This window comes from Triticum urartu, chromosome 5 (genome assembly GCF_003073215.2).
Source record: "Triticum urartu cultivar G1812 chromosome 5, Tu2.1, whole genome shotgun sequence".
Taxonomy (NCBI): Eukaryota; Viridiplantae; Streptophyta; class Magnoliopsida; order Poales; family Poaceae; genus Triticum; species Triticum urartu.
Genome location: NC_053026.1, coordinates 47,394,736 through 47,411,520, shown reverse-complemented (window position 1 = coordinate 47,411,520; position 16,785 = coordinate 47,394,736). Strand labels below are relative to the sequence as shown.

General features: G+C 44.9%; 1 protein-coding gene across 3 annotated transcripts; it reads right to left on the bottom strand.

The window, feature by feature from the left end:
* Positions 1-8,968: 8,968 nt before the first annotated feature.
* On the bottom strand, positions 8,969-16,547 carry LOC125507795 (protein FAR1-RELATED SEQUENCE 5-like). Of its 3 annotated transcripts, none has more exons than XM_048672298.1 (6): positions 16,245-16,547; positions 14,492-14,640; positions 11,907-14,081; positions 11,691-11,821; positions 11,410-11,496; positions 8,969-9,215 (listed from the first exon to the last, which is right to left on the bottom strand). In XM_048672298.1, exons 2-6 carry the CDS (start codon positions 14,568-14,570, stop codon positions 9,153-9,155), a joined length of 2,535 nt encoding a protein of 844 aa, XP_048528255.1. In that variant the 5' UTR covers positions 14,571-14,640; positions 16,245-16,547; the 3' UTR covers positions 8,969-9,152. The 3 variants fall into 3 exon arrangements, with proteins under 3 accessions (XP_048528255.1, XP_048528254.1, XP_048528256.1); XM_048672297.1 differs by having other exon boundaries at positions 14,492-14,617; XM_048672299.1 differs by lacking the exon at positions 14,492-14,640 and having other exon boundaries at positions 16,245-16,546.
* Positions 16,548-16,785: the final 238 nt, after the last annotated feature.

The window sequence follows — 16,785 nt, the reverse complement described above, 5'->3', positions numbered from 1 at the left end:
AGCTTCGCTCTTGTTTGACTTTGTTAGTTGTCGGTGTTTTTTTTGTGTGTGAGTTGGTATTGGCTGTATGCATCCTAGTTATGCAGAGGCCAGACATGTGCTCATTGTATTGTATCTCCTTGATGCTCATCTTGAGTTAATAAAATCCACCCTTTCTCGGAAAAAATCCAACTGTAGGCCCTACCCGTCGCATGGGGTCACCTCAAAAATTAAGATAAATAACACAAAAGCATTGGACATTTAATGACTCAACCTCATGCATCCCAAGGATTGGCTTCACTCAACGTCCAATGCTTCGGCCTCTTATTATTGTGCATCATCGCCATGATCATAGCAATATCCTCCTCCTCGGTTAAATCAAATTCCTCATCCGATGAGGAATCATCACAATAATTGGAGTCACACGAACTCATCTACAATAGAAACTAGTATCTATCAATCTAAAATTTTACAAGTGCATAAACATAAATGCAAACAAAATTTCTTTTACCTTCATAGAAATTTCATCGAACACCTTGTGGGTGAGGAGGAGATATCCAGCCGGTGAGTCGTCGGTGGCTAGTGGTTGTCGGGAGGAGGTGAAAAAAGGCCACCGGCAGTTGTGTGGCCAACACTCGGCAACATCGCGCCGTTGCCGCCCCAAACTTGTCGGCCCTCTGCTCAGCCACGAAAGCCGTGTGACAAGCTATGGTTCTCTAGCGGCTGCTACGACCGCCTCGCTTGGAGGGACACATCCAAGCTTCCACAACCATTACGGGCGGCGAATGGCCAAAATCGGGGCGGTGGCCGTCATAGCCTCATAGGCGGATGCAAAATTGGAGCGGCAGTGGCCATGTGAGGTGGCGGAGAGGAGCGGTGCGATCGAGGGTGAGTAGCGGCGAAGTTTAGTGGAGCGAAGATCCGGCCAAGCCACTGGGAGAAAGAACTTCATCTTCTCGCTGCGATCGGATGCCGAAACGGCCATTGCGCACAATGACAAGGCTGCCATTGCGCACACTCACTTTGTAAATCTGTTGGGCACGAGGCAAGCCCGCGACTTCTCAATCAACTCAGACTCCATCCAGCTGTCGTCAGTTCAGAACATTGGCCTCGGCAACCCCTTCACCAAACCTGAAGTCTGGGCAGCGATCCTGGCCTCTCCCGTGAACAAGGCACCGGGGCCGGATGGTTTCTCTGGTGCCTTCTTGAGGTCCTGCTGGTGCATCATTAAGAACGATGTCATGGCGGTCTTCGAGCACTTTTACAACTTGGCTAGAGGCAATTTCTCTGACCTCAACTCCGCCATGATCGCCTTGCTGCCGAAGAAGGACGGCACCACGTGCATGGGTGACTTCCGGTCGATCAGCCTCATACATTCCATAGCAGAACTATTTGCCAAGGTTCTATCCATGAGACTAGCATGCACCAGTCATCAGCACGCTCATCTCCCCCGCGCAAACTGCTTTTTAGAGATCAAAGTGCATCCATAATAGCTTTCTCTACATGCAAAATGCCGGCAGAGCTCTGCATCGCCGCAAGACGCCTGCACTCCTTCTAAATTTGGATATTGCTAAGGCATTCGATAGCGTCTCTTGGGAGTATATCTTTGAGCTCCTTAAAAAAAATGGGTTTCCCACTGCGCTGGAGGGACTGGGTTGCACTCCTGCTCTCGACATCTTCATCATCCCGCCTTCTGAACGGCACCCCGGGTGCCAGAATAGATCAGCGGCGTGGTATATGGCAGCGAAACCCCCTTTCTGTGCTACTATTCATTCCCTGCATCGACTGTTGGAGGCGGCGACCGGTGCTGGGTAGCTTTCTCCGCTGCCTGGGACGGTCGCGCGCATGCGCACAAGTCTATACGCAGACGATGCAGTGATCTTCATCCAACCTGCAAGGTCAGAGATCAACACGCTCCTCGACATACTCCATCACTTCGGCAAAGCCATGGGCCTGCGCGTCAACCTTGCTAAATCCTCGGTGGTTCCGATCTGATGAGGCGACATCGACCTCCTGCAGTCCTGCACAACTTTGGAGGGGTGGTGGCATCATTGCCAATCACATATTTAGGTCTCCCCGTCACCACCGATAGGGTTACATTAGTTCATCTTCAGTTCATCGTAGATAGGATCCGTGCGTGCTTGGCTGGTTGGAAGGGGAGATAGATGCATATCGCCGGTCGTAGGGTCTTGGTTTGCTGCGTCCTCTCAGCCATGCCAACATTCACGCTCACGGTTCTCAGGGCGCCAAAGAAGTTTTTCAAAGAAGTCGAAAAGGCCAGATGACGCTTTCTCTAGGCGCATGATGAAGAGGTGACCGGAGGAAAACACAAGGTGGCATGGAAGGCGGTCACCGCACCGGAGCTGTGCGGTGGACTCGGCGTCCACGACCTGGCCAAGTTCACTTGTGCCCTTCGGTTGCGCTAGCTCTGGCTCTCCTGGACGCATCCTGACTGGTCGTGGGTTGGTACGGGCACGCCCTGCAACGCGGCCGACCAGGCCCTTTTCGCTGCCTCCATGGCGGTCACCATCGGTGGGACTGAGATCCAGTGACTTCACTTGGTGAAGTCATGCTGCAACTTTAACCATCTAATCTCCATCCAAAACACATCCAACGATCTACATGAGACACAGGCAAAAACTACAGGACTTAGCAGTCTAGCAGCAAACAATGATATACTGTGCTTCGATTCAGTTTGATTTGAATAGATTGTAACCCAAAAAATTGAACAGATTATACAGTACCATATTACGCAATCAAAGTTGAACAATTCAATTATATTTGACACCGAATCCAGTAGCATTTGACATTATTGAGTAATCATTCATGTACACAAAAGTAGGCCATTTCACTTGTACACTTTGGCCAAAAAAGACTATGATTAACTACCCAAAATACTGTAGTTAACCTGTCCAAAATACTACCTAACAACTTTGAAGATACTAGATCAGATCATCATAAAGATAGCATCGTCAACTCATGAAGTTGTCAAGAGCTCGGTAAAGCTATCGATTGCATCGTATTCTTGACACTTCTCACTTTCTCCTATGGGACTCCCTCTGTTTGTGCCATCATTCTCCACTTGCACTTGAGGCTGCACACTATCTTTTTTCTTTCGTTGTTGTTGCTGCTCCGTCGTATCTATAATTTTTGATTGTTCCATGCCAATATTATTCAACTTTCATATACTTTTGGCAACTTTTTATATTATTTTTGGGACTAACATATTGATCCAGTGCCCAGTGCCAGTTCCTGTTTGTTGCATGTTTTTTGTTTCGCAGAATATCCATATCAAACGGAATAAAAACTGACGGAGATTTTTTTGGAATATATATGATTTTGGGAAGAAGAATCCACGCGAGACGATGCTCGAGGGGCCCATGAGGTAGGGGGCGCGCCCCTGACCCTCGTGGCCACCCCGTAAGGCAGTTGGTGCCTTCTTTCGCCGCAAGAAAGCTAATTTCTGGATAGAGATCGTGTCAAAATTTCAGCCCAATCGGAGTTACGGATCTCATGGAATATAAGAAACGGTGAAAGGGAAGAATCTGAGAACGCAGAAACAGAGAGAGACAGAGAGACAGATCCAATCTCAGAGGGGCTTTCACCCCTCCCGTGCCATGGAGGCCATGGACCAGAGGGGAAACCCTTCTCCCATCTAGGGAGGAGGTCAAGGAAGAAGAAGAAGAAGAAGAAGGAGGGGGGCTCTCTCCCCCTCGCTTCCGGTGGCACCGGAACGCCGCCGGGGGCCATCATCATCACCGCGATCTACACCAACACCTCCGTCATCTTCACCAACATCTTCATCACCTTCCCCCTCTATCTACAGCGGTCCACTCTCCCGCAACCCGCTGTACCCTCTACTTGAACATGGTGCTTTATGCTTCATATTATTATCCAATGATGTGTTGCCATCCTATGATGTCTGGGTAGATTTTCGTTGTCCTATCGGTGGTTGATGAATTGCTATGATTGATTTAATTGGCTTGTGGTTATGTTGCTGTCCTTTGGTGCCCATCATATGATTGCGCGCGTGGATCACACCCTAGGGTTAGTTGTATGTTGATAGGACTATGTATTGGAGGGCAAGAGTGACAGAAGCTTCAACCTAGCATAGAAATTGATGCATACGGGGTTGAAGGGGGACCAATATATCTTAATGCTATGGTTGGGTTTTACCTTAATGAACATTAGTAGTTGCGGATGCTTGCTAATAGTTCCAATCATACGTGCATAGAATTCCAAGTAAGGGATGACATGCTAGCAGTGGCCTCTCCCACATAATACTTGCTATCGGTCTAGTAAAGTAGTCAATTGCTTAGGGACAATTTCGAAACTCCTACCATCACTTTTCCACACTCGCTATATTTACTTTATTGTTTCTTTATCTAAACAGCCCCTACTTTTTATTTACGTACTCTTTATTATCTTGCAAACCTATCCAACAACACCTACAAAGTACTTATAGTTTCATACTTGTTCTAGGTAAAGTGAATATCAAGTGTGCGTAGAGTTGTATCGGTGGTCGATAGAACTTGAGGGAATATTTTTTCTACCTTTAGCTCCTCGTTGGGTTCGACACTCTTACTTATCGAAAACTGTTGCGATCCCCTATACTTGTGGGTTATCAAGACCATTTTCTGGCGCCGTTGCCGGGGAGCAATAGCGTGGGATGAATATTCTCGTGTGTGCTTGTTTGCTTTATCATTAAGTAATTTTTATTTGCTGTTATTAGTTGTTTTCTATCTTTAGTTATGGGTAGAAAACGCAAAATACCAAAAAAAATAGTTGTACCTACTGAACCAATGGTTGAAGAACCACTCAAAATCTATCACACTGCTGACGCTTTTTACTTGGATCATCTTCGATCCCTTTGTGCTCGTGCCGAAACCCCAACTAGCTTAGTTGAGGGCAAATCTTTAGATGAGCATGCTTGTTATGTGCGACACCGTATATCTGAAAAAGGGAAACTATTATGGGGTCAAATTCAACGTTTGCAATGCTATGCTTGGAATTTATGTGAAATATATGATTTTACTTGTTGTTCTGAAAACCCTAAGAAACACCTTCCCTATCAATGTGAGTTTAGTGATAATGGAATCGTATCTTCGTATGCTAAGGGTGTTTACAATTACTATAATGTTCAACAAATTGAAGAATTTGTTTCTTTTGAGGGTGCTTATGAAATTGCTTCTTTGATTGAAAAGTATGATGCTACTTTTCATAAATCTGAAAATTTTGCTATACTTAAATATTGCTATGATAATTATGCTTCTAATACCTATGTTAAAAAATATATTGAGGAATACTCCGCTGTCCAAGAAGAGACTAATATTTTGCAGGAGTCTATGGAAGAAGAAGTTGATGACACTGTGAGCTCATTAGATGAAAAATATGAGGAGGAGAGTGAAGAACAAAAGGAGGAAGAGCGGATTGATCACCCGTGCCCAGCTTCTAATAAGAGTAACTCTTCAACTCATACATTGTTTAATTCCCCTTCGTGCTTACCGAAGGATGATTGCTATGATGACTGTTATGATCCCTATGATTCTTTTGAAATATCCCTTTTTGATGATGCTTGCTATGCTTGTGGCCAAGATGCCAATATGAATTATGCTTATGGAGATGAACTTGCTATAGTTCCTTATGTTAAACATGAAATTGTTGCTATTGCACCCACGCATGATAGTCCTATTATCTTTTTGAATTCTCCCGATTATACTATATCGGAGAAGTTTGTACTTATTAAGGATTATATTGATGGGTTGCCTTTTACCGTTGCATATGATGATTTCGATAAATATAATATGCATGTGCTTGCTGCTCCTACTTGCAATTATTATGAGAGAGGAACTATATCTCCAACTCTCTATGTTTCCAACATGATAAAATTGCAAGAAACTGTTTATACTATGCATTGGCCTTTACTAGGTGTGCATGAATTGTTCTTTTATGACATGCAGATGCATAGGAAGAGAGTTAGACTTCGTCATTGCTTGACAGTCAAAGCCGCGCCTGCGGCCACACCAAGCAGAGCAGGTGAGGTGAACCGAGGTAAAACCGAAGCTCAAGACAACCAGGGCAACGCCAAGGCCAAGACCACAAAGAGCAGAGGGACGAAGCAGGTCCCCCCGGCAAGACCCTTGCCGGGGCAACCTCAGCAGCCCCAGCAAGACCCTTGCCGGGGCAGCTCGCCTCACACCAACAGAGCGAGCCACCCTTGAGTCCACGGTCTCCAACATCACGTTGGGCCAGGGCTCGGGAGGCACCTCCATGGTGGCATGCAGATCTTTGTGAAGACAAGGACCACTCAAGAGGATTAGAAGACAACGTCCCTCGGCAAAATCCTTGCCGAGGAAGGCCACCAGACCCCCGGCAAGGTCCTTGCCGGGGACAACAGCACGCCACGGCAAGGCCCTTGCCGGGCCACCCGGCAAGGCCCTCGCCAAGGGCGCCAGCAGGGCCACGTCCAGGCCCGCACCACCCAAGTCTCCACCACCGTTCGCATGCAGCTGCCAGCCCAACCAGCTGGGCAGGCACCTGCGTGGCAACATGCAGCTCCAGGCCAACTCAGCAAGCGCCTGCGTGGCGGCATGCAGATCTTCGTGAAGGCTTTGCCACCGTGCCACCTCAACTGCCTGCCTACATGGCGCCGCATGCATCGCTGACCAGGGCACGTGTCGAAGCAGGGAGGAGCGGCGACGGATGGGACGGGCCTCGTTCCCATCCCCAATAAAGCAAGGGGACACCTAAGCGATGCATTAAATGTGCCTTGTCCTGTAACACGAGCGATAAGCTCATAGCACTGTGCGCCTTTTCCATCTTCGGTGTGCCACTGTGGCAGCCCCTTTCGACTATAAAAGGAGGCCCATGGCATACTGGAGGGGGATTCGGCCTTTTCGAGCCACACACTCACCACAGCTAGTTGGAGAGCTCAAGAACTCTCTGAAATACACCCACCAAAGCAGGATTAGGATTTTACACATCCTCGCGGCCCGAACCTGGGTAAACGATCCTCGTGCTGGTTACTAATCCTGCTCTTCTCACAACCCCGCGCCCCGGCAACCGTAGTAGGGGTTCTTGTGATCCCATAGGTGTCGTTCCACACCGACAGGAGAGTTGGCTATTTTATATGCCATATCGTGAAATCTATGAGACATATCTTTGTACCAAAGTTGCACTTTCAATTTTGGATTTTCTACCACTTTCCTTCCTTGTCTATCTTGTATACTTCCATTGCGTGCTTCTCTAGTCCATCTCTTTAGAACATAATGTGTTGGCAATGTCTTTACATTCATCAAATCAAGAACTTTCAAACTATGTCTACACAACATTCATCAAATTTGAACTTTCAAAAGCTTGTCGTTCTGAAATCTTTCTTTGAGATATCATCAAGTGGCGGGTTTGTGGCAATTGAAGCAAGTGGTTGTGTTCAAGCACAGCCTCAGTTACTTCATAATTTCCGGCCTCTCGATCCAATTGAAAACACATACGAGCTTGACAGTCAGTTCTTGTTTCAGCTCTACAACGCTTTGGTGCATGATCGGTTTGCCCTTTTCTTTGATGACCCTCATTGGAACAAACAAATCTGCATGAACCAACCTTACCATCAAGTCTACTTTTTTTTGTGTGTATCTCTTTCTCACATCAAAGCCGGTGTGACCCCCATATGCACCCCAAAAATGCCCAAGCCTCATCTACACAACACTGAAAATTTCTGTCATCCCACAACACTGAAAATTGTGAGGCACAACAGAATTCTCAATTTTCAGAGCAGAGTAATCATGCTGATTTCAGTTACTCACACCTGGAAAAAGTTCGGTTAGTGACAAAGAGTTCAGTTAGTATGCTGGAGATGTAGTTTTACTTGCATATCACTAAAATAAATCAGTTTCAGTTTAGTAAAGTTAGTTAAAATATGACTAACAAAAATCAGCTTTACTTAGGTACTGAATCTGTACATGAGCTGAACCTGTACATGAGCCTGATCTAATCAGCTTGCTTAGGTACTGAATCTGTACATGAGCCTGATTGGTAATCAGTTTGCTTATGTACTGAACCTGATCGGTACGAGTATCTGGACCTATACATGTACTGAACCTGTACGCCCGGCTAATCGGCCATACCAAACCTCATGTTCTACATACAGATACAGAACCGGCCAGCAGGGACATGTAAAATTACCTCTGCGGGCATGACGCTGAGGCGATTTCTCTCCTTCAATGGCGGCAACGATGGACTTCTCCTCGGCGGAACGAGCTCGCAGTGGCGGTGTGTCCCTCCTCCTCTCCTCCGGCGGCGGCCGCCCCTCCTCCCCTCCAGCGACGGCGCGACCTGACCCTCCTCCTCTCCTCCGGCGGCGGCCGCCCCGCCTCTCCTCCAGAGACGGTGCGGCTGCCACTCCCTGGCACATGCGGTTTGGTGCACAGGAACTACGACAGTCGAGCTCACGCAGATGATCATCAACGCGGCCACCCCAAGCACCAGGAAGGGAACCAGATCGAAGCTTGCGCCCGTTGCTTGGCACATCTGGCTCGAGCACAATGCGTGCACCTTCACGAGGAAATTGCCATTCGCCAGAAGCATCACCAACGCCTGTCACTGAGACATGGAGCAGTGGAGGAGTGCAGGAGCAGCCTGCATCGAGCACCCCTTTGGGGATGTGCCCCGAGTAATCTCTTGCCGTTTTGCCGGAGCCAGCATAGGAAATTCTAGGCTAGTTTTGTACTTTTTTTTTCTTCCCGCACCACCGATCACTTGATCAACACTTGTTTTCCGCTCTTTCTCTGCTAATGAAATGAACGCCAGCCAAGCTGGATCTAGCAGCAACAGCCCAGGTGCTATATATTTGCAACACTTGGTGTTGTATTTTAGGGCTGCCCAAAAGGAAATTGCAAAAAAAAATACGGTTGGGCAGCTGTTGGAGGGCGTTTTTTTCCCTCGCGCCCAAAAATAAGGCTGCTATTTAAGATGCTCTTAGCTCCTAATTCTCTACTGCACAATACTTCCACTGCATACAATTGAGTAAACAAATTACATCTGGTACATCAATTAGCAGAGCCAAAGAAAGGAGACCTACATACAGCTTAGTATTCAACACACCGTAACCCATACAACAATCAGTTAGTGAAATATGAACTTATGATATTCACACATCAATGGTACTACTGCATTCTTCAGAAATTACTTTCGCCACCAAATGTAGATGGGGGATGGACTGCGTCATATGCTGGAAATTCCTGTCAGGGTTCATGAATGTGAGAAACTTAACAACATACAAAGAAAACATGGATAAATAAAAGCAGCATGGCTTCTCCCTATCTGGAGATTTAGGTGGTGTTTGGTTCTCTAGTCCTAGGACTTTTTCTAGTCCCTGGGACTTTTTGAAAAAGACTCTCAAGGAGGTGCTTCTAAGGACTTTTAGCAAAAAGTCCCAAAAAAGTCCCACCCTGTTTGGTTTGCTAGGGACTTTTTCTAGTCCCAACACAAAAAAGTCCCTGGAACCAAACACCCCCTTAATACCCATGGCACTTGAGTAGGGACAATAAATTGCTAACAACATAAGAAATACAATAGCTACAGATGACTTCAAAAATTCAGCATGGCATTAGAAAGAGAGTTATGGAAGCCTCCTTGATTTCTCTCCTTCGTTTTTATGTTCTTCTACAAACATAAATCATATATCAAGCACCAAATTTTACTTTTGTGTGTCTCCTACTTCGATTTCATCCATCTCCAACTTCCTTCTCCTCATCCGCGTGATGATACTTAAATACAATATGGCTAATGGCTGGGGGTTAGTACACAGAGCTAGCCATCAGAAATACCAAAATACTAATTATCTACTATACCTCTGTAACTATATATAAGACGTTTTTGCAGTTCAAAAACTTCTTATATTTAGTTACGGAGGTGGTACTGGTGACCCAATATACCAGCTAGTAATATTACATCATTTTTCATGAATAGCATGGCAACATTAGTACATTAAGAAGCACTGAGCAGTATCTGCATTATGATGTTATTGTTAGGACAAGCTACAGGCCTACAGCCTGCTTTCACATTCAGTCCTCCAATTAGCTGTGAGGAAAGAATAAGATGCTCTTTGGCAAAGGCAAGGATCTCTAGTAACAAAATGTTGGCAACTTGCAGCAACATCAACAATAGGCTAATAGATATAATGGTATATCCCGATGACCCTTGTATGCTCACGGCTGTGTTCCCTAGGGGGTGATTTGGTTAAAGGTATAACCACATGCTTGTTTTATGAGAGGTATAACCACATGTTGACCAAATTAATTTGTATTGAGTAAAATTGCAGCATTGATTTTAATCTTGCTTACTTTACTAAGTAGGGCCCTAAACTCAAAACTCGTTTTAAGTCCTCAAATTAAATGGCTCGACCAGACCCAGAAGCTGTTTTGCCAGATTGACATGACATTTCTTTCCCGTCTCCCACCCTTGTTCCGATATTTTGACAGACGGCTTGGGGATGCTGAATTTTGAACAAGCTGTCATGGCCACTCATAAGCTTGATAAGCACGAACTGGCGTGGCCACAAGCGAGCTCGGGCCGTGCTGACATATTATGCGAGGGAGCACTGACCACACTCTTAGCAGGTCACCATCCTGAGCACCAAAGATCAGGAAAAGGTGCTTCTACCAACCGCAATTGCCTTGAACTTTATCGCAAGCCCGATGTCAGATCGCATTGAAACCAATTGACGGCACCTACCAGCTATCTAGCACATGCATGTATACATGAATGCTTCATCAACTACTTTCTTTCAAGCTGCTTACTTGACCTATTCAAGCCTAGAAACGAGCATCAGGCGACATGTTTATCGAACGGACTGAGTGAGATTTCCAGATAGACAATGAGCAGCCTACATTGTCCTGATGTCTGGTGTGTTGCTGCCCCATGACATGCACTTCAATCCTACAGACCATGGCCAGCACCCACAACTTATGCACCCCAATCCAGGACAGTAATGGCCACATCGCCAATCTGCCCGTAGTTAGGCTACAAAATGCCCCTGCTGCCATTTTGACAGATCGCTCAGACTCCGGCTTCCTCAACTTGTTTGATAAATATATCTCAACAGGCAGCATAACTGCATAAGAGGGGGAGAGACTGGGAGGAGATACCAAGGCAGCATTTTGTCATGAGGGAGTGCCATGCCACCCTGAAAAAACCTGATTTTGGACATGATTGAACAATTTATAGGCATTTAGACTTTGCGGACCTACTAGTTTTTTAGTTTTAGGACTTTGCCTGAACTAAGCATGCAAGTTCAAGTACCGGTATGCGATTTACTCGTTTGTATCAATAGGCATGTTATATGAAGCTTCCTAATCGTATCTACCTCTTAATACATGTTACCTTCAATTAAGAAAAGGTCTAGATTCTAGAGTAGGAAGTCTGTCAACATACCTGTGGTGCTGGTGCACACTGAGGCACGGAATGGATATTTGCATGCCCCTCAATCTGACTTGCTGAAACACCAGTAGCAGGATATTCCTGGAACAGATGTAATGTGCACAAAATTTATCATCATATACCTAAATACTCCCTCTGTGACTTAATATAAATCGTTTTTCGACACAGCGATAGTGTCAAAAAACGTCTTATATTAAGTTACGGAGGGAGTAGATAATAAGGTACTCAGTAATAATTAAGAATAAAGCACAAAGACTCAATGGTAGGACTTCTACCTGGTAGAAGAAAGGTCTACCAATAGATGAGTTTGTTGCAATATCTTCTGTTGCAAAATATTGATTTTGATTTGGTTGGTCAACAAAAACTGACTCGGCTGGCGGAGGCAAAACCACTTGTTTAACATTTCCTACAAAACAACATAGTGATTTATTAGACACATGCTACTAAGGACTAAACAAATTACAATTCATGATAAGCAAAAGAGGAATTACTTGAATTTTTATCCTGCTTAGATAACTTTTTTTTCCTCTTCTCAGCTTTACTTGCATCTTTGTCTTTTCCTGAGGGATGTATATGCATCCTTTTCAGTTCACATACACTTTCCAATGATTTTTCTCCATTTTCAAGCACGTCAAGAATAAGTTTTCTTGTATCCTGGTGACCTTTGCTCTTCATCAGCAGATCATAAACAAACCACATAGCCCGGTTACGATATGCAAGCACAGCCTCTGTGCAATCTTGTTCTGGAGACTGGTCACTTGGAAATACATAAGTCCCTTTCCTCACATATTTTGTCCATCGCTTTAAAACATAACTTTCAGGAATTTTATCAAGATTCTTGAGACCAAGTGCATTCAGTGCATGCGAACAAAGTATGCCCATCATCTCAAATTTTTTGCAACTACAGCTCAATTCCATGGTAGAGGTGTCAAGGAAAACTACCCAAACTTTTGGACTACTTTGCATAATGAACTCAAATCTATACAGTGTTTCACTGCATTGCATTTCCTGGTATGAAGTTCCACTGCATCCGTCTAGAAACTCTGTTTCAAGAGACTTGTAGACTTTATGTGTGTAAACTTCAGCAGCGTGTTGCAAAATACTATTCTGCTTAACTGAACACTCTGGGGAAATTTGCTTGCACTGAATATCGTCTACAGATTCATTTGTACGCCAACTCCCAACCAGTTTATCAAACTCAAGAGCAAAATTAGTGGGTGAAGTTGATTCATCAGCAATGCTGCCCAGCACATTGTCTGAACTAAAATTCCTATCCAGTGATCTAATACCACAATCAAATGCAACCTTGTGAAGAGCTGTGCACCATTTATGCCTCTGCTCAAATAGATCGGTGAGCCACTGGTCATCCTGCAAATTATGCTCCTGAAGCATCATTGCCCATGTTTCCTCAAACTCTGTTTCTGACTCGCAATCTTTCATGCATTTCATGAACATGCTATGAAATGTTCCAGAAGCATTTGGTGTATCCAAATGGGCCTGTAGGTTCTTTTCGATGTGCCACTGACAAAGACAATGGCATGTCTCTGGGAGAATGACTTCAATTGCCTTTGAGATAGTGTCATTCTGATCAGTAAATATTGTTTTAGGCGGACAACCACCCATTGACTCTAAGAATGATTTCAGTAACCATTCATAGGATGTCAACGACTCATCTAACATAAATGCACAGCCAAACATAACATTTTGCATGTGGTGATTGATACCAACAAATGGGGCACATATCATATTGTACTTATTGGTACGATATGATGTGTCAAATACCACAACATCTCCAAAACAGTCATAGTCAACACGGCTTCTACCGTCTCTCCAAAAGAAATTGGTCATTTGGCCTTCTTGGTCTACTTGCACATCCCAATAGAACATACCTTGTTCAATTGTTCTACGCTTCAAATATCCTACAAGTGCTTCGGCATCCTCTGGTTCAAGCAGTGCGTAACTTTGGATGCTAACCTGACTATGGCATTCAGCACCATCATCATGCACATGCAAACTGTCATGCATCGATTGGATTTCAGCATTCACCATTGCATTCAGTGTACCAGGTTTTGGAATCGAAAGGATCCTCACTGATCTCAGTAAGTGTATTTCTTCAGGCGGAACCAACTCATGATTATGCTCAGGAATTATCTGAATAACTCGCCACTGACCTTCGGAATCAACTCTAAAACGGACCATCGCTTTGCAGTTAGTTCTGGTCTCTGGCTTATTAAAGTTTGCCTCGGTAAGCTGCTCATCATCCTTTAAACCTTCCTTTGAGCAGTAATAGTCTTTCGTTCGAATAACTTTGGTCCCTGTAAAGTAGTACTGCTTTCCCTTTCGCACACTAAAACCCATACGGTGCCCATACTCACAGTACAGCCTGTAAGCTTGTTCCTCACTATACGCAACTTTAGTGCGCAATTCTTCAGTAAACTCCTCCCGGCTTGGTATAACAGAATTATTTTCCTGTTCTTCTTCACTTCTCACAGAATGTTCCTCCGTTCCCTGTTCTTGGCTGTCAAAAGCTACTTGAGCGCCATTTTCAGTAGCATAGATGATTTGCACCTGTTCGCTCTCTTGAGCTTCACGCTCGTCGTCTCCAACATTCTCCAGACAGATCGCGTCTCCATCAATCTCAATAGGGACGCTAGTACCTTCCATTTCTGCATCATCCACCACAAAAGGAAACATATTGGTCACATGCCAAGCAAAATTTAATTAGAGATAAAGTCAACCATGCGATACAACAAATTTTAGGATGCGTCAAACATAAATGAGAATGAGGTACTGACATACTAGAGTACACTAACTTTCGACTTATTAAAGGTAATTAAGGCATGCCCTCTGGAAACTGAACGCAAGAGCCCAAGTGTACTATACAGTCGTGCGAGTAAACCATTACCTACAGTTATCCAAGCTGCTGTCACCACATGATTCACACAATCCTTAAGCCCTAGAACATCATATATGTTGCTTATCATAATCATAACGCATACAGGTAGACTATTTTCGAAGCTTTAAATTTCCAAGATTTACAGCATATTCCATTCTACCAGGTTAGCATAGTACCTACCACTATTGAGGTTCTCCAGTGCAACGGAATTAATGTTATTCAGCAAACAAACCGCTATAAGAATAACCAAAGCCACCATTAACCGGATGGACGGGAGCACCTCAGAAAGGGGGAAACTGGATTGATCTGTACCAGCAAAAGAAAACAGCCTGGAATAAAATTTGTTAAGATTTTTTTAGCAGGAATTAAATTGGAAACATATAGCCCCCCCCCCCCCCCAAACAACCACCACCAAACCTGATCTAGCTGCACCACTGGCCCTCATCTACTCCGCGCAAATACAAGTAGAATCTCCTCCAGTGGTGGAACCAGGGTTTTCAAAATGGCACACGGAATTACAATTTATTTTATTTTGTGACATACTCCCTCCGTCCCAAAATATAAGAGCGTTTTGTATACTAGTGTAGTGTCAAAAACGTTCTTATATTATGGGACAGAGGGAGTACAATATAAGACATGAAAGTTTACACTAACAGCAAGGAAACTACAAATTGTTCTTAGGACCTGTTCAAATCACAGCCAAAGCTACCATGCCACAAAATAGGCTTGCCCAGCGAAATTGATGGCTGTTTGAACTGGTGCCAAAGAGTTGGCTGGCCCGGCACAGCCGCCGCGAGACCATGCATTTCTCGCCAGCACGCTAGCAAGCCGAGGGTGCGGTGAACCTTCGCCAAATATTGGCGTCGTACACTGCCATCTCTTCCTGGATGGGTCCTGTGTAATTATCTGTTTCTTCATCATGTGGTCCATGTTGTAGGATAGTTTCATTATTTTAGAGTGTAGCTGTTTAGTGGGCCCTAATGCGATTAGCAGGTACTCCTACAAGTCTCCGCTCCTGTATAGCAACTTCCACCTGCACCAATTACGCACCATTGTCTGCTTCATTTATTTTCTTGTTCAGACATCTTAGTTTTTTTGTAGGAAACTGTATCTTAGTTTCATTTTTTGTCTATATATCTTATATAGACAAACCCCACTACAAGTCATTAAATACCTATTTTGCTGCACGCGTGTGCTTCCACATCACCTTAATTACTAACAGCCGTTCGATCTATATTGTGTGAGCTGAGGCACCGTTGGATTCAGCAGCAACTTAGGCCCCTTTCCCACCCTTCCTCACTCGGACAGTAACCTTGGTGAGACTCTTCGCAGTCCCTGCATTAATGTTCCAACATTTATTCAGCTTTGATTATCTTCCTCTTCCCTACAAATTCCACTCCCAGCCTAGACACCCACATATCAGTTTCCAGTCCGCACACCGTCAGTCTGGCAGCTAGCTCTGTGCTAGATTAGGCATGTGTTTCTGGCTGGCTAGCTCTGTCCATGTACGCTTATATTTTCTTCATGTATGCACGAACAGAGGCACTACATTTTCTTAACATTTTTAGATTAGAAGTACGTATATGTCTCTGAATATTCGTAAGACTAGTATATCCCTCACATCTCAACTGGTTGCAAACCAAACATGGGTCAATTTTGCCGAAATTTTGGATGGTACAATGGCTACAATCCAAACAAGAACAACTTGCCCTCACTTTGGTCATGCCAAAATTTCGGTGGGGCTAGTAGGAGCTCAAACCAAATATACCCTTAGTAACAACAAACTTTTCTCTATTTTTCAAAGATCAGTGTATTCATCCAAAGAATTCTAATTAAATTTGATTGAATGCTGCAATGAATCAAACAATTAACCATCTTCTATTCTCAGCTGGAAAGAGAAAAAAAAATGAAACTGAGAAGTCAGAGCACTCACGGTAGGCCGGTGGAGAAATGTTGGCCTGGGTGCTACCGGTGGCACATCAGCCGCCGCGGTGGACGGTGGCCGGCGCACGCCGTGCCCGTCGAAGTGCCGAGGAGCCGAGGACGACGCAGGCGCGAGGGCGGCGTGCAGGCTCGGGGGCGCGCTCACTTGGGGGCCGTGTGGGCAGCGTGGCGCGCCGGCGCTCGGGGCGGCGCTCGGCTCCGGTCCAGACGTCCGGTAGGGTTAGCAGCGCCTGGTCCAGTCTGCTCTGTTCTCGGGTTTTTTTTAGCGGTGTCTGCTCTGTTCTCCTTCTTGTGCCGCGCCGGGATACAAGCAGGCCACTGAGTTCGGCTGGTGTCAGGCATTCAAGCCCATTTTAACTTGTTATTTTTATTAAAAAAACACACGTATTCATACTCATAACAATTACATGTATATTGATCTGGATCTAAGATTTAAAAGAACTAGATGACGCCCCGCACGCTGTTGCGGGAATATTTTGCAATATTTCAATGAGGTTTTGATCTTTGAAACATGAATATTTAAAATAATA